Genomic DNA, 23,525 nt, shown 5'->3' with positions numbered 1-23,525 from the left:
TGTAATTTTCTTTGCCTTGTTGTTTGGAATCTAAACTATGTCATTTGTTTTGTAATTTTCTTTTGCAGCGAGCCAGCCCTCCTCACCACTCGCCTTCCTGCCTCACTGCTCACCTTCCTGCCTCACTGCTCACCTTTGCGCCGTTTGCCCCCTCCCAGACCCCATCCGCCTCCCAAGACCTATTTAATGGAGGCCGCATCATGGCCAAGCAGTGTATGCGCCAAAGGCAAGTCCATCTGCACCTATCCGCTCTTGGCCCGCATTCAGCGCCAGGAACCCTGGATCTCCTGCCCCCCACAGCTTAGTGGCAAACTCATAGTCATAGACTCCATACTCCGCAACAAAATCTGCTGCCGCCCCTCTCCACACTCAAAAGAAGGACCTTCCACATGCCGCCACTGTCTCTTCTCCTGCAACACCGGAGCACCCGCTACAGCCACCACCACGCTTACGACTGCACCTGGATGACACCACTACCTCCTCCTCAACTCCAGATCGCACTGCAAACATGCCACCGAGATCTGGGACACCATCACCTCCCTCACCCCCATGTCCTCTTCCTCACCGAGACATGGCTCAACCCAGCACCCACACCCGACATCGCCATGGCCACACCCAGCGGCTACAAGATAGCACACCGGGACTGCATCAACAAACACAGAAGTGGAATCGCCATCATCCACAAAGAAACCATCCACTACTCCACAGACAGCACCACCCCCGATCATGGAACACCTCAAATTACAACTCAAAACAGACGGCAAAATCACCATTAGAGGCAGCCTCGCCTGCAGACCTTCAGGACCACACCCCGGCTTCTGTTACACAAACCCCGAATTCATTCCACCACAGGCCATCATCTACCTCACCCAACTAGTCAATGACCCCACGTACAATGCAGGACACATACTCGACCCAATTTTCCTAGTCAGCAACAGTCAAGTACAGCCATGTCACCAAGATCATCTGGTCAGACCACTCAGTCGACCGCTTCACAATCACAGCAGATCCCAGCACCACTACCAAGCCATCCAGCACCACTCACTGCAGTTGGAACAAATTATCCAAAAGCCAGCAGGCCCCAACGAGCTCAAGAACTAACGGCCCATTACCCTGCTCCCCTATCCCACCAAAGTTATCGTGAAATACCTAGAGAATAATGATCTTCTGTATTCATCCCAATCCTGTTTCCGCAAGAACCACTGCACTTTAACTGCCCTAATCTCAGCCACCAACGACATCTAAACCCTCCTAGACTGGGGAGAAATGGCTGCCTTAATCCTCCTTGACCTCTCAGCAGCATTTGACACCTTCTCCTACCACACCCCTGATCAAGAGGCTTTATCAGATCAGAATCAAAGAGCGCGCCCTTGAAGGGATAGCTTACTTCCTCATCAGTAGAACTTGGAGATTTCACCTTCCACCCTTCACCTCAGAACCCAAAAACTTAATCTGCGGTGTCCCTCAAGGTTCATCCTCCGCCCTACTCTGTTCAACGTTTACATGACCCCCTTGGCCAACTCCGTCAGAACCCATGGGCTGAACATCATCTCCTACTCTGACGACACCTAGCTAATCCTCTCTTTATCTGAAGACCAATCCACCACAAGGGCCAACTTCTGCCTGTGCATGACCAGCGTCACTGACTTAATGAAAAACAAGTGCCTCAACCTCAACCCAGACAAAACATACGTTCTGATCTTCTGGAACAACATCTCCACAGGGAATGATTCCTGGTGGCCCAGGCAACTGGAACCCTCACCCACTCCCACAGACCACACCGGTTACCTCAGCATCATCCTGGACAGCAACCATTCGATGAAAACCAAATCAACAAGGTCCACTCCGTCTGCTTCCTCACTCTTTGCGTGCTCCGAAAGATCTTCAATTGGCTCCCTGTCACCACCAGACGCCTTGTCACTCAAGCCCTCTTCACTAGCCTCTTGGACTATGGCAACACACTCTATGTTGGAATAGCCATCCACTTCTTTTAGAGACTGCAGACCATACAGAATCAAGTGGCCAGGCTCATCCTTGACATCCCCAAACGGACCCTCATCACCCCACACCTAAAGAAACTCCACTGGCGTTCACAAGAGATGCCAGTTCAAAATGCCGACCCACGCCTACAAAGCCCTCCACAAACAAGGACTAGCATACATTTACCACCGACTGAGCTTCCACCAACCCTCAAGACACCAGTACTCCACCTCCCTCTCCCTCACTCACTCCTCCGCATCAGATGAAGCAACAGTGGAGGACACTCCTGCCTCACTGCAAAGTCCTGGAACAGAATCCCCCCTCCAATCCTCCCCACTCCTCAGAAATTCAGAAGGGGGATCGAGACCTGGTTGTTCAACTGATTACAGCTGAGCAGCCTGGCTCTCTGCGCCTGGATACCCTCGCTTGTGATTAACAGTGCTTTATAATTCTTATTTTTAGACTGAATATTATGTTGTTGCCTCTATTTTGCCATGAACAGACACAATTGTGCCAGAAATCGTCCCTTTAAGATCGGTGTAGAATATCATTTTGGTGACACTTTTTATTAGGGAGAGACACTCCCTCCCGCCCCCCCACCACCCAACACACACCACATACACAAACACACACACACACACACACACACACACACACACACACTCAACACACACACACACACACACACACACGCCCAATCTTCATCGGACTTTGCTAGGTTGTGAGATGAGACAGATGGTCATGTGGCAGAACCTACAGGTCGACATAGTGTGTGTTTGAATGTTATCATGCAGCCCTGCTTTGGTGTGGCAGGCTACCACTCTGAGAGTCTTGATATGAGCAGTGCTGTCTTTAATATGCACAGACTCGTTTGCATACAGTACAGGGCTTGGCTTCACCTCTGAGAGCTACTTTGAGGGTGCTGTGAGCTATCAGTATCTCCCAAGCTACTTGTTGGAGACCTGTGACATAAACCATCTACTATTTAGCCGAGCTGGTTTTGGGGCAATGGCAAAGTGTTCTATTTCACTGACTTTAATCTTCTGCTCCCTGGACAAAAGAAACATGATAAATAATCACTAGATGCTGGCTTTACTTCTTGGTTTTGAGGTAGAATTACACCAGCTCTTTTGAAGGACTAATTCTAGTCTTCATTGCGGGTGTATTGCTGGGCTTTAAAGGCCTTCTGACTCTTAGCAAGCTAGGTGACCACGATAGCAAGGTGGGTTGCAAGATATGTACTAGCATAGAGGCTTTATACAGGGGAGACATACCCCTTGTGCTTTACAAACGGTAGGTACACCCAGTAACAAGTTAGGTCTTCAATTGGAGGGATGAATTGGGTCTCTGGGACTAGGCCTTATTCTTAAAGGCCCTCGTGGCCTGACGGTACCTATTTATTTTTTATAGCACTCCTTGTAGGGGAAGCAGACCAGCAGATGTCAGGCAACAGGGTGAAGTCAGGACTGTGGCAAGGAGAAAAGACAGTGTGGTAATTTGTCTTTCCAGTCCAGATGCTATTTATTCAATTAGTAATCCTAAATAGTTTTGGTAAAGCAGCTCACTGTTTAATGTCTATATTTAGTATTTGTGCTGGTAATGGACGAGGCCTGCTTTAAAATCATGTACAGCTGAGATATTAATGCTTATTATGTGGCAATACTGTGATCAGTGTCTCACCACTCATTTGTAATACATGTTTCTGAGTTCTTGACTTTGTTATACGTCTGAAGGTCGGTTTCATGAAAGTAGACTAGATGGTTGCTGCTAGGTTGTTGAAACAAATGTAACACTTTGCGATGTCTTAATAAAACGTATATTTTTTATGTTCCTTTCTGAAAACAGTTTCTTTCATGATGTTTCCACGCTGAGAAATATGGACAGTTCTTTCGTTCAGCACAGTGTGAAGGTTCTGCAGGCACTGAACAAGCAAAGACAAGAAGGAAGATTTTGTGATGCTACTTTGGCTGTGGGTGGTATCTTATTCAAGGCCCATTGGAGTATTCTGGCTAACGCAAGCCCGTTTTTCCAAAGCTTGTATGGAGATGGGACATCAGCCAACATCATTCTTCATGAAAGTTTTTCCGAAGTGATTAGCCTGTTGCTAGACTTCCTGTACACCGGAGACCTTGCCATAACAGAAGAGAATGTGGGGAAGGTGCTCCTCGCATCGAAGGAGCTGTGCATTTTTGATGCAGTGGAGTTTTGCGAAAAGTTTGAGGTGAAATGCTTCCAAACTAACACCCCAAGTGAGGAATATTTGAATGAGTACAATGTGGTTGACTCTCTCCATGGGCATGTTAAGCCACCTGCTGAGTCTGACGGCGAAGACACTGTAGAATTGGTGTGTGAAATCCACCCACCTCTGGCGCAGGAAGCGGCTCCCATAAACTGTATTCCTCAAAGCCAGGGACATTCTGTAACACCTGTTCTTGGGAAAACACCTTCCTCACCAGACACAATAGAACCGGCAGAAGAAGTGAAAACAAGCCACGAGAGTAATGAACTGAAAAGGCCAACAAGGAGGAGCAGACAAGATGACAGTGTCTTCAGTAATGAGGTTGTAATAAAGTTCCTTTTCTAACTTAATGCATGTTGACTGTAGTGACCGTAGATTTGCATGGATCGTAGTGGCAGAGATGCAGATCACAAACCTTTTTTTTAAATTTATTTTTAAATCCATTTTTTTCTATAAATATCCTTACTGCATTTCATTCAGGTCTGGGAATCGTATCCTTTTTTTTCTATTTTTCCCCCTCCTAAAGAACACCAATCAATATCTCAGCTAGTGGTATCTGATAAAAACATTGATTTCTCTTGTATTCTCTTTGATACGTATTTTATTATCTGCTCTTCTTGCCTTGTCTGGGCTGATAGAGGACCAGAAAAGTTTACTTACTGTTTTACTGCGTGTATGCTGAATTGTATTCAAATTGCATGTATACATAGTTAATCGGATAACTTTAGTCCCAGCATACCAACACGTATGTCACAGTACCTACTGCATTATTGGTGCAACTTCCATAGGATATATGCTGTCAACGAAGAGTAGATCACCTCTTTGCTCACGTTCCTCACAAAGGCTTTCTCCCTCCACTACTTTACCTTCCCTTAAGTAGGCTCCGAATCTTGCGGTCCTCGATACTTGGAACACAAAATGTCTGCTCAAATCTGCTGTGCAAATGGCAGACAACTCTAGTTACAAATGCTGCGAAATACAATTTATTAGAATTATATTTTTACTTTTTCATTCATAAATATATAAGAAATGTTAGTCTAACTCGAACCTTTTTCCAAAATGTACTATTTTCCCTCAGTTTAAACCCTCGTCAAGTATTTTGATTGGAAAAAAAGTGTACATCTTTTTGCCAAAGGGTAATGTAATATATTGCTTAAAAGACTGCAATATTTTTGTTAGCAAAAAACAATATTTTTTTCTAGGCTTAACAGGGAGGGTGGGGGCTGGAAAGTGAACATTATAATTCTAATTTCTTTGTTCCGTTCCACATTGTTACCAAAGAAAGCACAACTCAGCACCTTCCAATAAGTGCGTACATATCTCAGTATTCTGTCTCTGTTATCTTGGACCACTCAAACCTCAACTTTCTTAATCAACTACTTCCAATCAAAGCATATCTACTTTCATGTTCTTTGGAGATTTTGAGTCCCTCAAACCTCATCAGTATTAATCAACAGTGTAATTCACATTTCCAACTATTTCAGTTCAGAAGCAATATTTGGCAAATTTCTATTAATGATCACTGTGGTTATTCCAAATTATCCCCAATTGTAAAAACGTGACTATTATAGATGTAGTCTCGTTTGCTGCTATTTATTAACCTCTTCCAAATTGTGCAGTAATATACCACTTTCAGCTGCATAGAAAATGAATTGCAGACCTACTCATTGTTTAATAATCATTGTAATGCCTTTGCTTTCTCGCAACCGCATAACTTTCTTCAATACTGGCAGACTGAATGATTAACAGTCGTGATTAACTTTCTTTTAGAGCACCACCCCCCCTTCTTTTAACAGTCTCTATCTATTGACTACCTGCAAATACAGTGCCACCAATCTCCTTTTACAACTATGCACTCAAAGGGGACTCTCAATCAAAAGTATGTTAATGACCTGCAATCATCTACACTTGATATCCTTTGTTTTGTTTGTCCTTCAGGAATGGATCTCTATTTAAAATATGCCCCATATACTTGTATGGATATCTCAGATGTTGATGTTTTTTAAAATCCAGTCATAGAATGATGCTGCTTTTCCTGAGAACACTTTTGCTGAAGTTACCTTTCAGCCTTAATATACAATTCTGTAAACGCATACTATTTTTTATTACAATTGTTGGTAATGAGAATGGTGCTTGTCCTTATGCATTTTATCAAAGTTCTCTTACGGTCCGTGGTTGCTGGGAAGTGTCCAAGGTAGACTCTGTTGTTTGATTCAATACATATTTTTCAAGATTTTCAACATTAATAAAATAACTCGATACACTTGCCCCCCATCACCTGAGAACCACACCAATCACAGGACTGGTGAGAATATTTCAGAAGTTTTTCGGTTGGTGTAGACCCATTATTCATAGACATTATCTTATTTCACAGTAATCTGCTCCATGTAAACGAATAAAGCTGCACCCTCTCTAAAGTCACAGTGCCATAGCATTTGCTGTATCTACAGTCATTCCCAAAGTAAGAGAATAGCACTATGCCCTCCTTTTTTGGAGAAAAAAAATAAATGTCTTTATCCTTGATAGTGTTTTCCATGCCCCTTATGAACAACATCCGTGTTACCAATTTGTAAGTGTGGAATAAGTATCGTGCCCCATTTTTATAAGATTGCCATTTTAGCTGAGAGAAGCATGAGGTTTACCAGGGCAAGTATCCTCTGAGAAGAAATCCAGCTGTTCCTTGTGAACCACCCAGTAATATACTCCTGGTATTCTGGTAATTGTATTCCCAGTGCTTCTTTTATAGCTTTCATGATTTCACCCCAGAAGCCACAAAAGATCTTGCAGCCCCATGAAATGTGTTTTTTCGGTGCCTTTGTCTCTGCAGGCCCTTCAGCATCTATCCTGCTTAGCTGTATCCATTGCATATAAGCGAGCAGGTGTGAGAAGACATCTGTACAGTGTTTTGCTGAATGACTCCTAGCCCTGGACATGATATACCTTTCCTCGACCCTCTCGTTCTATCTCATTGGACATCTGTAATGTTCGCACTCAGTTCTTCCCCCCCACTTAGACTGGAAACTAGCTTTTCCTTGTGTTCCTGTGTTGTTCATTGGAAACTTTCTGAAGGATTTTTTCAAATGGGAAAAGGCATTGCAGCAGCTGTTTGTCTGGATTGAGAGCCATGTGCCACGCATGTATGTATTTAGAACATTCTGATTTTTATAACCCCTACTACTCGCTCATCACTTAAATTTTTTTAAATCTTTACACCCTTGAACAAATCCCCCAAACACATGTAGTGGGTCCTCCACCGAGCATTTAGTGCTTTCCTATTCATTCTTGCGGTGTATGCCAGATTGCCAAAACTTTGGAGTGAAAGGGGCTGGCAGAGAGGTAAGATCCATTTTTTTCACCTCTGTAAACCCAGATCCCGAGAGATACTCTTGTGATTGAGAAGCAGGAAACATTGACAGGTTATGTTTAGAATTGCACCACAAGACCTCCCAAAGCGGCCATCCAGCTAAAGGATGGTCTCTTTAACATCAATTTTTCTCAGTCTCTACTTTAGACCAATCAAGTCTGTATCATAGATGTGCAGCTTGGTAGGTACCACAGAAAATGTGGGATCTTTAAGCCACCCCAGTTTGTTGGTCGAAAGTCTAATTCCTCAGGATTCTTGCTTTCTTTCCCCCTCCTATGAAATTGATGCACACGAGTAGTATATGTGCCAAGAAATGCAGTTTTATTATTAGAACAAGTACCTGAAATAAAAAGAGCAGCTAGGTAGCGGTGTCCTCGTCAGTCACTATACGTCCCTGCCATGATGAAGCTAATTTATGCCACTGTTGTGTGGCAGCTCTGAGGTCTGCCAGCATTGGAGAGAAGTTGGCATTATATGTTCCTGTAATCATTGCAGATAGATATATCCCTGAATAGTTTATCATATTGCACTTTTAAATTGTAAATGTCCCTTTACCCATTCTGCAGTCTCTAACGGCATATTGATTTTTAGAGTCTCAGACTTGTATAGATTTATCTCAAAGCAGAAATAATGCTTACGTCTTGCAGGGTTTTTAAGAGAGTTGACAGGTGTCCTTTCGGGTTAGTCATCAAATTTAGAATATCATCAATGGTTGTTAAACTTTTGAATTCATCGATACCCAGTTTTAACCCCTTAGTACATGGATCGTTATGGACCTTCTGGGCCAGGGGTTCAGCCTATATTGCAAACATTTGTTGTGATAGTGGACATCTCTACATTCTGCCACGCTTGACTCTAATTACAGGAGTTCCTACCATTCACTCTGACTTCTGCGTTGGGGCTTGGAAATTCCACCAATACCACTGACTAAAATCTCGATCTATTAGGACTTCATGTAAAAAAATCATCAACTCAAAATAGTCTTATCAAAGGCCAAGTCTAACAACATCACCAATACAGGCCTTTTTGTTTCTTTTACTATGTCTTCCATGTGTAAATTCTTGTATTTGTTGTCTCCAGCATTTCTGTGGTTTATGCATTCTGATTGATCCAGTAGAATTAACTGGGGCACCAAGGATTCTAACATCTTACTGGTATCTTTGTGAATATTTTCATGTCCACATTAAGGACTGAAGTGGGGCGGTAGGGACCACATTCTTTCATTTTCCCCCTGTTTAAGTATGACCGGTATTCTTGCCTCTGCCATGGAAATGGGTCATTGCTCTGCTGTCAGCCATAGTGTTGAATGGGCATCAGATTGCGACACAATCTTTATAGAAAGGTGGTGGGGAATCTATCTGTGCCTGAGGCTGAGCTCATTCTTAAGGTTTTGTTGGTGCCTGCTATCTCTTTTGGTGTGATTGGTTCCTCAAAAGTCTCCTTTCGATCCTCTTGTGTGGTTTTCAGAGCAATATCTATTAAATGACCTGTTCTTCTAAAGTGATCTACAGGCTGGCTAGAATTTGGACTTGATAAAATTAAAATACTGTCTCCGTCTTATCCTATGTATTAGCCTGTCATCCATACCTTTTTAATAGATTTTTTTTTTTTGTGTAAACCTTTATTGGTATAGACAGGATATACAAATCTGGGCCTACAACCAAACTGGCCGGCCACAACACGTGAAAGCAGTCAAGAAGTCCAGAATGAAGTTACAGAATCAATCATAGAGGAACGTAAGCAATACAATCTTAAAGGGAGGGGAGGAGAGAGGATCCAAACGGCCAGCAAACAGGAGCAATGAAGGTTATTTTTTATAATAGGGCAAAAAGGAGCATGACAGGCAGGGCGACAATATAGAAGAATCCGGATTCCCAAATCAAACTATTGGTAACAGAAGGGCTAAAGGGCAGCCATGCGGGAAGGTCAGCACTGTATATATCAGAATAAAAAAAAAAAAACAGGGCCGTGAACACAAGTCAGTATATAAGTAAGAACGACTTTGTATCCCCACCACCCAGTAACACATCGGAAACAGAACAAAGGGGGCCGGAATAGCGACAACACCCAGACTAACCCGTCATACTAACCTTGGGAGAGAGGGAAAAAGGGAGGGAGGGGGGGGGGGAAGAGGAAAGAAGAGAGGGAAAGGAAAACACAGACTGAAAGAAAAGAATGCCGCGCCTAAACAAGCGTCCCGTAGCAAAGAACACATAAAAGAGCGATAATATCAACAACGAGGAGGGCATGGGAGTCGCAATGGAAAGCAGCAGAACTACAAAAAGAAGAACAGCGACATTACAGACCCCACCCCAAACATACCACGGAAGGCAAGGACAGACGCGGCACTCCAATAAAGAGATACAAAAGGGCCATAGAACTGAGGAAAATAAAACATCCAATAAGACCCAACCCACCCATCCCACCCAGCACCCCTGCAGAAGGCTATGGCCTACCCTCCAAACAGCGCGCCTGTCGCCCTAAACCAGAACCCGAAATGCAGTAGAGACAAGAGAAAAGAAGAATATAGAGACAAAAAAAGAAAAAGAACATCAAGACAAAAAAAATGAATGGGAGGGAGGAGCAAAAGAGCAGAAACAAAGACGGTCGGCCATCGCCCTCCACCCAACCATACGAGCATATTATATGTGAACCAGAACGACACAATCTCGAGCGCCAAAAAACTGTACGTCAATAAACCACCGGGAGCCGTGCATCTCACCCCATCCCTTTTCTAACCACAGTTACCACCCACCACAGGACAGTGTGAAGTAAGCAACACGATGCGAGGCAAGCATACAATTGAAAGAGAGTACGAGCAAAACGTAGGCCAGGGAGGGCAATCAATAAGCAAGTGGGCAAAAGTTCAAATAGGCAGTTCAAATGTCTCAGCAATAACAACAAGGGCAATAATAGACAGAAGTTCAGTCTTGCCGTCAGGAAAAGCGGGGGTTTCCCTGCAAAATAGAAACACGACCTCATCAAGGCAAAAACAGGCAGCGGTCCACCATTGTTCTCAGGCACCCGGGGAGGATCGGATCCCCGCACAACATCCAAGTCCCCAAACTCCAAACATCGAAGAGCAGGAGGTTCCAAATCCACTGGCCAGCAAATCCGTCGATGGATAGCGACAGTAACTCTCGTAGCGACCGGGGGAGGCGAGGCGGTGGCATCACTGAGACAAGAGGGGACCATGAAGGAGCGTTCACCCAAGATGGCGGTAGAACGAATCGAGTCCCCCGGAGCACCGGGGGCCAGGGCCGCGCGTAAGGATCGTAAGGCATCAAGAACGTCTCCAATCGTAGGCTCACGCACACACGTCCAGGCCCCCGTGCCGTCCAGCAATCCAAGCCCGTCATCACGAGGAGACCCACAGCACAGGTAGTCGGTAGCCATTTTGTGACTTCAGCCTCCTCACCACCCTCCGCGAAGCTCGAAACAGTTCACAAATGCGGGCATTTACAGATTTCCGGGGGGTCCCAGCAATGGCAGCCTCAGTGAAAAAAGGAGATTCGCCCAAGGCGAGGGGCCGTCTGCAATATCGCTGGCGCTCCACTCGAACAGAGTCCGAGGACGAGGGTCCAGGGTCGATGGACGGAGCAGCGGCGGGGGGACCCCTTCACACGATCAGTCCACGGAGCACCGCGCTCCGCACCAGCCTCACGGCCGTCAAGGCGGGCCCGGATCAGGGTCACCGGGATGTTCTCACAACGGCTCTCACCAGTGGCGCAGTCTCTCGGCCGGGGCCGACAGTCACCACATCGCCAGGCCGGATCCGATAGGCGAGGCCCCGGTCTCAACACCACGAAGGCCCAGGTCCCTTCGGGGGGCACAACTTCGGAACCGCAGCACGCCGGAGTCTCCAGGCCAAACGGTGAGTTAGAGCGAAACGTTGCGTTGCTATTTCTTCGAAATTGTGTCGTCTCTGGGCAGGATATACAACAGGATATGCGAGTCAGGCCGGAGGGCTGACGGAGCCGAGCTACAAGGCGACCATTACGCTCGCGAGCTTGGCTCCTCCTCCCCTTTTTAATAGATTTGATAAATATCTGGGCTTTCTTTTAATTTCAGTTTGCCTGCCAGCAGGTTTCCTGCCTTACTGCTTACTTCATAGTAATGTTATTGAACCCTTGCTAGTGCATATTCTGTGTTGTTAAATTCTAAGAATCAGGGTTGACCTTGCATTACTAGGTCTCTGCACCGTGTATTTGGGACAGTGTAGCTTTGTGCCATGTTTGCTGCTCTTTCGATTCCTTATCTAAAAACCATCTAATTACCTCCCTCACTTTTCTTAGTATTACAAATTTCTGCGATGCAGCACATCCATCTCAGTATTACTTTTCACAATCCCACACAATCTATAAAGAGCACTCCGTGCATCATTAAATTGAATGAACTCCTTGCTTTGTGTGGTGCCATTGGATCTCTAAGCAAGGACTGATCCAAGTACCATGCAGGGTCTTCTGAAGTCCTCTGTTGTCCCATTTTAATATGCACCTAACCGCGCAGTGATCATATAGATTCTTGAATACAGCTTGTGTGCAGCAGCGATGGATGGATGGAAAATCCCTGACTAGAAGCTGGATTGTATGCGAAGTATCTCTTAATCCTGCTTCTGCAAGTGAGGCTATGCCCTTATGAGATAGTGGTCTCCTCAGCCATTGAGCAACAGCCATTACTCTTCCTTGCTTGCTCATCACTGATACTGTAAGCATGAAGTTTACTCCGGAACCAGAAATGGTACCCACTCCATTTGCCTTTGCAGATGGAAAAAAAATTGCTGGTGTAAAAAAAGGAAGCAAGTCTTCCAGTATCTTTTGCACAGCTACGGGTTTCTTGTAGAAAATATATATCTTTCGGGAGTGTTTCGGGATTCTCAAAATAGCTATTCCTTTTTCTGGGATTGTTAATGTTGGTCATGTTGAACCATACATATGTGACATTTTTCTCCCAGTTTCATTTAGCATTTATATAAATATTATATACATTAGTTTATGATTTTGTTTATTGAACATAGAGCAATTCTCTAGATATTGGCCTTCCAGACCAGTCCTAAATTGCTTTTCCCAAAATAATCCATGTCCCTCCCCGTTGTAGAGCATTTCTGTCTTGCACCCAATTTCCCCCCTTATTGTCCCCCCCCCCCCCCCCCCCCCGGCCACCAAGTACTGACCCGTGAATTGACTAACTGTTCTACTTCTATAGCAGTGTTCCTCATCTGGGTTGGTCATTTTCAAGCAAATCCGTTGGTAAGCTAGAGACCCAGATCTTAAGGCCTATCTCCTCTGTTGTGTAGAATACCTGTTTTGTATGTGTGGCGTAATGTCCATTCTCTCCCTAGTACCCCTGAGCCACCCACCCATCCTTCATTCCACTCTCTCGAAGATCTCACTTTGTCTCTTTATAAATAATTCCATTTTTATTTGAGGTCCCCATCCGAAGAGTAAGGTGTTGCTTGCTTGCCTTGCTGCTTAGGCTTTGCTTGCTTAAATTGCTAAATTAGTCTTCCACTCTTTATCTGTAGTAGATAAATTCGGTTTTATCCATTCCACTTACTGCTGACCTTCCCCCCCATCTGTTTCTAGATCTGCCTTGTTGATTCTTCTGCTTGCAAGTTCACCTTCTCTAGTATATCTTTCAGAATTTGGAGGATGGATATTGCTTTCTTCAGCGACATGGCCTGCATATTCTGATCTTATCATTTGACTAGTCAATGGATTGGACGACCCCCCCCTGTAATCAGTATCATGTGATTTAAGAAATTCGACCACTGGTCAGATGCTTCTCCTTTATGACAGCTGAAGGAGCCTGAAAAAAAACTGACAGATTGGCCCTCAAAGTTGACATTATTTTTAGGTCTTGGCTAGGCAGGGCATGTGCTGTCTCCTCGAGAGATACTGTATAACTATACCGTATAGAGAGGGGAAGCTCCGCCCACTTTCTGGCAATTTTTTTTGAATGGCTTCATACATAAATGCTACATTTGATTCGTTTTCGGATTGTTAGTCCCTCTTCCTGGTGGCCATGTCGTCATTTTTCTCCTTCCATGGCTATCGGCCCCTTTACTTTTAAAACTCTTTTGTTCCCCTGCCTCCCCCCCCCCGTTCCCTCCCGCTTTCCATAAGTTCTCTGCCCACCCCCACCCCCCCTCCAGTTCGTGCCTTTGTGAACGCCTGCACTTTTATTTACAATGCAATAGGTCTCGCGTAAATATGAGTCCTATTGCATTTGTAAATGATTGTTTTCTCCTCTGATTGGTTTAGTGAAAGCGCACTTTTTTGCCTGACCTGTCCAGACTCTGCTTTACATCGTCGTAGGCATGCGCGCCAAACAAGCATACTGAGATTTGCAGTGAGGTGGTGATTTCAAAGTAAATAGTTATTTTTCCTCTCGAAAATAAGTTGTACATGGGATTGTGCGATTAATGCAGTGAGCGAGTTGCATATTATAGACTTTGCGCAACCCTACTCGGACACATTTCTTTTCTCTGCCCTAGAGACGGCCGCGCAGACGGGTGGAAAGATTACGGGTGGACCTTGCTCCGCGCCATGGCTTTGTTGCTGTCAGGGAGGTGGGGAGTATTAGGTAAGGCTCTCATTAGAGTGCGAGGATGGTCAACTTTTGTTTACTTGCCGAGCGCTGATGGGAACATTCTTTGCAACACAAACCAGCCATGACGCCATCTGCTCCGGCCCTACTATTAAATATCTGTCGAAAACCAAACCGCGTCCGGCAGTGCTTTGTGTACCCACTGTAAGCCCTTATCAGGCGCCCACCATTCTCACTATCCCTATCACAAAACCGCCTTCAAAGTACTCTGAACTTCACAACTGCCAATAATTGATCCTCTCAGCGGATTCCTCTTAAGGGTACTGTGCACTTGAAAGACCTGCACACTTCTTTCTGCAGCTTATCTGTTCCCTTTGAGCACCTCAAAGGCCATCTTTGTAGTGTTGCAAAGAAGGGACCGCAGAATGGATTCGGCCAATGCGATCTTCAAAATGTGTGCACGGCAGCAGAAAGAGATCCAGCATTTCAAGCTTCACTTCAAAGTGATTTTGTATCAAACATTTATCAGAGAGGAAATCGGGTTTACATACGATGTATGCTTTGATATTATGGTGCGCCACCATTGTAGCGTGTCATAGTCGCGCACGTGCCAGGAGGAAATATACGGTTAATAGTTGTGCAAAGCAAGCTTACTTAAATGTGTGAATATAAAACCTCTCAAAAAATGAAAATTTTATCCTGGCCTCAGTCGCCGAGGCAGGTGTTCATCAAATCAACGGGTTGTGTTGCAGAGTGCCATTTGAATAGTGTATTGTTTGAATACTTGTGGTCCACTAGACAAGGCTCTTGCTGTATATAGTGCAGTTTGAATCCAGCTGTTAGAGTGGCTTGGGCAGCAGCCAAATAGAAGGTGGATCCTTCACTGCACCGCAAAAAATCAATACCGGGTTCCTGTTCTTGGTACCCTGCTCTTTTCTCCTGGGTAGATTTATACGAGACATTCTATGGTCTTATGGAAAGCAGCTTAAATATTATTTGTAAATGCTATTTAGGCGCAGCATTTAATTGTTAAAGCCCAACGAAGGCACTGAACGACTTTGTTACTATTCACTTACACTTAAGCATTTTTTTTTGCCCATTTGGAACACAGTTTGGTAATATGAATCACTATTCAACTAATATATGATTGGACACATAGATTGTATACTAAGCGCTTAAAAGTTGCTTCTTAGCGATATCAACTGTTTGATAGAAACACTATAAACACAATATACTCCATGTAACCTTGGAGTTGCCAATAGTTTGGTTTTATTTTATAATAACAATCATGAACTACAGCTTTTATTTATGGCGGTTTTCAATGCAAACGCAGCGAGGCGTGCTTTTGATTGTAAGTTTGTGTTTGTGGTGATCTGAGGAGGAACAGCGGTCCCTTTGCAGACCACTTCACTGTTGCATCCTCCTTCGTCTCACAGCAGTCGCGTGACACTAGGTTTCTATGAGGCTTGTGGATTATAGCAGACACCTACAATGATGTAACCCAACATGTGATAACCGAAAAAATTCTATATCTTGTCTAACAGATCATTTGGAAAATTGCTGCACTAAAATTGTCATTTAATATTAACGCATTTGTTATGTATTATAATTGTGCTTGTGGGTTTGAAAGCTTATGATATTTTTTGATTTGGACTTTACTTATCAATCCTAGTTTCACCGTCCTTATACAGTACATTTGAAGCAGCAGGTCACTGACAGCTGTGATGAATGTCACAAGTGAACGTTTCAGGGCACTAACTCTAGGTGGCATCTGTGGGTCCTGAATAGAGAAGGGCCTGGTGCCTAATAACACTCTCCCCCTTGTCAAGGTCCTGCCTGAAGAACTACACAGGTGCCCTAGCACTAATACTAGTCACCATTTTGTAGGGACAGCAATGAGGAAAATGGATTAAAATAGTCCGGAAGGCTAATCCACTATTCTAAAGAAACAAAGGGAACCACTTCGGAGAGGGATTATTGTATGTCAAGGGTTTGTCAGACATACACAATATTTGTTAAAATACCCCTCACACACCAAAAGGGCCCTTGGTGTCATGCTTCATCATCGGGGTCTTCCCGCCCCGCTGCGACTGGCGGCTATGCTGGAGCACTGGTAGAATTGGAAGTGCTATGTGAGATGTATATGTTGCGAGTGAGAATGGGTCAAAGGTGAATAAGAGTGATGTTAAAAAATACCTGGCCTTACGTGTTCAATTTTTTTTTTATTTGTTCATAGGCTGGTATTGTTAAAAAAGTGAAGTTGGAGAGATTGCGCTTAGTAATGTGCGTTTCCTCAATTGGGTGTCCGCATGTTTCGAAGCTAGTGATGCTTCTTCGTCAGGACATAGTGCGATCCCTCAGTCACTCACTATGTTGTTTATCAATATGTGAAGAGATATATACAGTGATGTTAAAAATATATACAGTGATGTTAAAAAATATGATACCTAATTGGTATAAGTATGATTTCTAGCTTGTCAGTAATTCTGAGTATATGCTACAAACATAAGGAGACAGTGCTCCATGAACTGTAGGGTCGAGAGTTTCACATGAAAGTTTCATATACTGTAGTGAAGTCGCCGCTCACTCTCTCGCCAACCCGTAGTTCCGTGTTTCTTTAAATTTATCTGGAGGATGTATCCACCTTAGCACTCTCAGGAGCGCTACTTCTCCACTCCCTTAACTTGTTTTTGATAATCCACTATTCTAACTCAGCCCTCGAATACAGTGGAGAAAGTCTCACATTCCCCGAGCATTGTGAATCAGTGGGTAAATGTTGTCACTTGGCGCCTAGCAACATCTTGATGACTGCTGTTTTCACGGCATATGAAAAGGCAAAAAAAAGCCAAGAAATATTGTTTTCAGTCATGCATATTAGAAAAGAGCTACGTCTTTAAGGATTCAAGGAGCCCAGCATCAGTGCCCAGAACCGGACTGGAAAACAAAATGTTCAAACCAGCCCCCCATCTCCGCCCCACATGATTGGGTCATGCCAGCATGTTCTGCTCAGGAAGGGGTTACCCAGGGATAAAATACCTCCCACTTTGAACCCTTTCCCAAATGACAGAAAGAGCATGATTCACAAAAGCAAACGTACACTTTTGTGTAAGATAACGATGGTTTGCTATCCACAAAGGGATTAGTCAGTGGTATCTTTATGAGTGCAGAGTCTCAGTACATAAAAAGACAGGTCATTTTATGTGCGGAGACACCGCACTAGTACAGATAATTCCCGTAAATAATTTTGTGAATGCTGCAGAATTGCAAACTTGTAAACGTACACAAAAAGAGGTGTTTTATCACCCAGGCTAATGTGCTGCATAGCTAAATACATATAAGGTTCCAAAGGCGAGACTGATTGCATTGCAAATGCTTGTTCTCTCTCACCGCCTCTATAAGCTGTTCTTTCTAATAATATCGGGTATGCGGGTACCAGTCTAAACCATCTGCGAATAATATGTCCTGCTTCCAGCATTTCCAAACAAGTTCTTAAAACGTCCTCACAATAGACATATCACTTCCTTGGTCAGCCTGGACTCAAAAAGGCTTTTTAAGCAGTGGGCAACCCATGCATCTTTTTCTAGTATATCTTTCAGAAGTTGGAGGATGGACATTGCTTTCTTCAGCGACATGACATGAATATTCTGATCCTGTCATTTGACTGTTGAGCGGAATGGATGACCCCCTCTGTTTCTAGTGAAGTGATTTTAAGAAATTCAAACGCTGGTTAGTTGCTTCTCTTTTATTGCAGCATGACGGCTGAAGAAGCCTAAAAGGCACCCGACAAAATGTGACATTATTTCTCTCTCACCGCCTCCATGAAATGTTCTTTCTAATGGAAGAAGCTCACCCTTGTGAGGGTATGTGAGTGCCCATTGAGGCAATCCGGGTATAATATGACCTGCTTCCAGCGTTTCCAAACAATAAAAAATATCCTCACAATAGACCTATTGCTTCCTTGGTCAGCCAGACTCTAAATAAATAGGCCTTTTAAGATGTGGAATAAGCCATGCAACCTTGAGACTAACTGGAAACCTTTCCCTCTGCTAAGTTCAGCACTAACTGGGGCAACCATCATTCTAAGTTCTTATCAAGGAGTAGACTATGGAGTCTCCAGGACATTGAGTGATATTGATACCCCAATCATCTAATCAATCTGAACTAAGGTCACTTATGACGGGATGAAAGCAGTAGGTAAATAAGCCAGTTGATGACTGTAATAATGGACTTTCTTACCAAAAAAAAGTTTTCTAGTGCCTGTACTGCCAGTGCCTCCTGATAGGTGATGGGCAAAGTATATTGTGTCTTCTCTGTTATTACTTCTGTAGTTAGACGATTTTCCTTTTGAATCGGGGTGATGATATACAAATATTTTGCAGCTACCAGGAAATGGGAAGGAGAGTGTGGCAGAGGGAGGCAAAGCGGCACAAAAGCATGAATGCAGAGCTTATTAGAGGGAGTGTGCGCGCTCGCAGGACATAGTCACCACTAAGCTCACCTGCAATTGAACGTAGTTTGTTCTTGGACAGCTCTTCTTATGTCTCTGAGTGTTAAACCGCTACTTGGAACTCTGTGTCTGCATCCCTGAATTCCTTCTGCCGGCAGGGGACTTTAACACAAGCAGAACACCAGCAGCAAGCAGGTGCACATTCATGAAGCTCCACATAAGGTCTGAGTTTGTGTAGATCATCCCTGATCTTCAGTCGAGCTCCAGTGGACATTAATAGTCCTTGGCAGCTGGGCAGCAGCAGCCCTCTGCTAATCCCAGCACATTGTTGGAGTTCAAAATTCCAGAGTTTGGAGGAGTTTCTGGGAAGGACAGCACAATCTGGTCTGCTCCGTCCCACATTGTGCTGTAAGAGATGGCGACTGAGTGACAGTAGGTAAGTAAAACCTCCAGAGGCAAACTCTGGCAGAAAGTGCGCATTGGGATCAGACATGTAAACAATGGAAGCGAACCCAGCCTGTTTATGGGTAGTAGCCATTCTCCATCAAGCAACAACCATTTTAACTAAACGACATTTGCAAAAATCTAGGGGTAAACCTGATGATGGGTACAACAAAGTAGATTGTGATATTTGCAATCCTTACTGCACATAATGTTCATGACCCTCTAGATTTGAAAAAAATAAAGAAATACGGAAGAGTCCATTTGCCACAAGTTACTGAATTTAATTTACAACTAATGTTCTGTAAAATGCAGTCATTAATTCCTCCAACCAGAAAGTAGACAAATCATTTGAGGAGGGCTACTCCCTAAAGGCTGGCAGGTGGGGAGACCAGTTTGAGGCCTTTCTAAACGAAGGCCACACCAACGGTATCCCTATGATGAACCAGATCTGCATGTTCTAATGTCCTTTGAGCACCCTCCCAACCCACCCCCTGCACCGATATTGCCAAGAGGTGAAATTGCAGTTGATCAAACAGAGCGAGGAAAGAAAAGTGGAAATAGAAAAATTGCATACAGGGGTGTGGAATTTAATAAAATATCTACTTGTCCATGGGGCAGGTTGCTTCATAAATCTACTTGTCCTGTAACAAAATCCACATGTCCCTTTGGTTCCATGTAGTGCAGCGACAAATTATGGCATTATATAAGAGCTCTGATATAGTTTCTCTTGATTATGCCAGGGCTCCTACCATTGCGATGTTTGAATACTTGCAGGCCCCTTATCGTGCCACGTTTCCGCAGATCTACATACTGGGGCTGAAGGTAGTGGTAAGCAATAGTTCCAGGGTTAGAAAGCCCTTTTGAGTCTGTGCAAGCCTAATGACGTGCATGTTTTAAGGGTTTTCAAAAACTCCTCTCTAATCTTTTCCCATACTGACAAATGTTGGAATTTTACTCCTGACAATGACAGATGTAAACCTTCTTCCAGAGTTGGGAAAAAAGTGGTTGGAGGGAAAGTGAACTTCAATCACTTAGATTTTCACATGAGCAAATCTACACATGTATATTTGCTCATGCTAAAATGCAGTTCACAAATATTTTCTAGGAGTATTATTTCTTGACCTACTTCTGTAAATTTTTGGGAATTCACAAAAGCCATATAGCTGCACTTAATGCAAGGATATATACCATGGGTGCCCTTTTGAAACTTTCTTTAATAATTGGGCCCCTAATTTGGTCTGGTGTTGACCATGACCTTTTGCATTTATTAAAAGTCTGTCTCTCTCTCTCTGTATTGGCTGGCTTCACTGTGAGTGACAGCATTCTGCTCTTTGAGATGGAGCATATCGGCACACAAAGTAATTTTGTTCAGTGTGAGTAACTACTGTGGCAGAGTGTGCTTTTTGAGACCAAAAACAATTTTTGCTCTTGCCAATGTTTGTTAGAATGGTGAGGGCCCAGCAGCTCACACACCAATAAAGTTTTACAAAAACCATGCCAAAACAAGTCACACATTGACAAAACTAAAAAAGCTGCCCACTAATTTCAGACCTACTGGCTTTGCCAATGATTGTTTATTTTTGTTTACCACAATCTTATTGGAACTGGTTACACAGATTCTCCATTATGAATATTTTTGGGAAATACTAGCATGCATAAAAACATGTTACTAAATGATGCTGCAAAGAAATGGTACCAGACATTTTACAGTAGTTTAGCTAAATGTTATTTTCCTGCTTTCATTTTTTTATGAACATTTTATTTTGAAAGCATAGTATCATCAATCTTTCTTTCAAGCTTCTTCAAATATTTGAATCAAATCAGAGAGCATTCTGGGAGGATTATACATAGCCTAATATTGCTAAACATTAAAAACGTGTGTGCACGTTTTTATACTGGAAGCACTGTCGGTAGTGATGTTAGTGCTTACAAGATTTACTTTGAAAGCTCACCCTAATAATAAAGGTTTTCAATTAATGAACCATAAATACATGTTGGAACAGCATAAACATATGGACAAAAAAATTACCTTAACTGCGGACTGTGCCCTTCCCTGATCCATAATATGGTCCTGCAAACTGGCAGCTAAAGGGTTTGCGCTGCAGGGGTGGGCCTACTTGTCCCAAGGACAAAATACACATGAAAACTTGTTGCCCTTGACCCCAAACAATATGTCCTGGGCGTCGGGCTATAGGAATTCCACATCCCTGATTGCATAGATGGTCAGAGTCTTAAGTGTTTTAAATTAGCATTATCTGTAATACATTGGCCCATTACTTGGATCCTACAAGCTATAAATACGTATTCCATATCAGGTAAGCATAAAATCGAGTATTTGACTTTTTATTCTGAACTGTTCAGCACATCTTCTTTTTGTGGTACCCTGCCTCCTGACAGCCTGCACACTTTATGATGTGCAGCTTTCCTCTTTTTAGAACATTTGCCTTTATGTTCGGCCCAGCATCTTTTTGACTTTGTGACTCTGTTTCTTGGGTGTTCTTTTTAACAGAAATTTAGACGGCTCCATTCTCCATTTTTACTGCAGTAATTTTGAGTATTTTCTGATCCAGAGGTGTTCTGTATAGTACACTTTCAAATGTGTGTTTCGATAAACAATCTAATTGTCACCGTGCGGTGTGTGTGACACAAGGCTTTCCCACTACTCACCATCAACCTAACTTGGGTTCTAACAACTTTTTTACTTTGAAACATGGTAGTGTCCTAACATTAAACAACCCTCTCAATCAGAACATTTCGGATGGCAATACAGAACAACTTGTTGCTTCTGATTTGCAGCATACTTGTATGCTACAAATTCAAGTTTTGTAATCGTTTATTTTCTTGTAGTTTAGCATTCATTGGTGTCTTCTGTTGAAACATCTGATGATTTGGCACACAAGAGGTGGCAGTATGTTTAATTTGATTATTATGCGAGTAAACTTCATTTCAATTGGTACTTCTTTTTGAGTGTAGTAAGGTTTGATAATAGAAAGTGATTTTTTTTGTGAACTGTTGTTCCTTTTTTGATGTATGCTCTGAACAAAAATGATCAAATCATTGTCTCTTCACAGTGGGAAATGGAGGTGGTGGTCCATGATGTCATTGCAGACGTTGACATTCATGATGAAGATTACTCGCCGGAGAAAAAGACAATATACCCAAAAAGGAAATCCTGCGTAATGAAAAAGAACACTGATTTGGGATGTGCCGTGGATACTAGCCTAGTACCTGGGGAAACTCATTTCAACAATAAGACAACCCCTGCATGTGTGGAGTGTCCCACATGCAACAAGAGGTTCCTCAGCAAATATTATCTGAAAGTGCACAACAGGTTAGCCTTGTGAAGCATATCAGTCATCTGCTTATAATGTACTGATGCAAAAAAAAAGAGGTAGACGTATTCGTTTAATCCAACTCTGAAGAGTACATTTTTTCAGCTGTGCCAAGTGAGGAAATGTTATGTGAGATGACATCAGATTTCTCTTCTTCAGGTGTTTAGTTACTGTCTTTTCTTTTCAGGTAAATGCAGGGGAGTCCTTGTAGCCTTCAGATAAAGATGGAATTGCAGACCAGATATTACAGCAGCGAGTGTACCCCATTTCAAGTGGGACCTTCATCAAGCCTTGTTTTAAAGGCCAGCCACATTGGGCATGATACATCTGATAAGCTTTGATTTGTGATGGGGAAGAGCGGAGCTACATGTCATGGTAATCTGAGTGATGTTGGCTGAAAACCCACGACTTGATGAAGGGCTTCACACCAGACATAAACAAACTTGTAAACTATGCAAGAAGGTTTATTTACACAACCAGAGATCTGGAGAATATTTCCTTTATAAAAAGAGCCTGCTCTTGGAAATTTAGTGCATTTGTCCATAAAAAAACGATTTGCTCTCCAATCAGTAATTTTTCTGCTGTTAAAAAAGGCAAACTCTACGTCCTCTTAACATCATAGTGCATCATTGAAGAGCTCGGTTAATTCTAGATGTGAATAGCTCATAATAAAACCAACATGAAAGCCTAAAGACTTCAGCATCATGAGTCTTGAGTATAAGCACTTAAACCCATACATAAGTATAGGTTAAGTGCTTACTTTACCAGTGCTAATAATGTCTCTAGGATAATCACTGAGATTTGCTTGAACTACGTAGCAATTGGCTGAGTTTACCTTCACTTACAAGTGATTGTCAAGTCATCTTATCAATAATGGAATGATTATACCTATGCTTGTACATCATCTGTGCTAGGCAGATAGCACGTTTGGGGACTTAATATGCAGAATCTCTTGTTTACCTGTTGCAAAGACCAATGACCATAATTGCTGGTGCTGTCAAATTTGCATCTGAACCCCCAGTTGCTGCATGCTGTGTAGGTGATGGTGTTAACAATGTGGTTTCTTTTGCCCCATGAAAGTGATAACTGGAAGAATCTGATGAATCAACCTCCTATTCAACCAATAACTGAAGACTGCTGTTTCTTATTCCCTCATGGCCAATCTTAATG

At 43.1% G+C, this 23,525-nt stretch overlaps 1 protein-coding gene across 2 annotated transcripts in view; it reads left to right on the top strand.

Moving 5' to 3' along the window:
• ZBTB48 (zinc finger and BTB domain containing 48) overlaps positions 1 to 23,525 on the top strand; it is a 177,201-nt gene that overhangs the window by 2,384 nt on the left and 151,292 nt on the right. For both annotated transcript variants that reach the window (XM_078642985.1, XM_078642986.1), the window contains exons 2-3: positions 3,826 to 4,540; positions 22,095 to 22,354. In XM_078642985.1, the coding sequence (XP_078499111.1) occupies positions 3,857 to 4,540; positions 22,095 to 22,354 (944 nt within the window). In that variant the 5' untranslated portion in view covers positions 3,826 to 3,856. The remainder of the gene's footprint in view (positions 1 to 3,825; positions 4,541 to 22,094; positions 22,355 to 23,525) is intronic.

This window comes from Lissotriton helveticus, chromosome 5_1 (assembly GCF_964261635.1).
Source record: "Lissotriton helveticus chromosome 5_1, aLisHel1.1, whole genome shotgun sequence".
In the NCBI taxonomy this organism is placed as follows: domain Eukaryota; kingdom Metazoa; phylum Chordata; class Amphibia; order Caudata; family Salamandridae; genus Lissotriton; species Lissotriton helveticus.
This window is presented reverse-complemented; position numbering and strand designations above follow the sequence as displayed.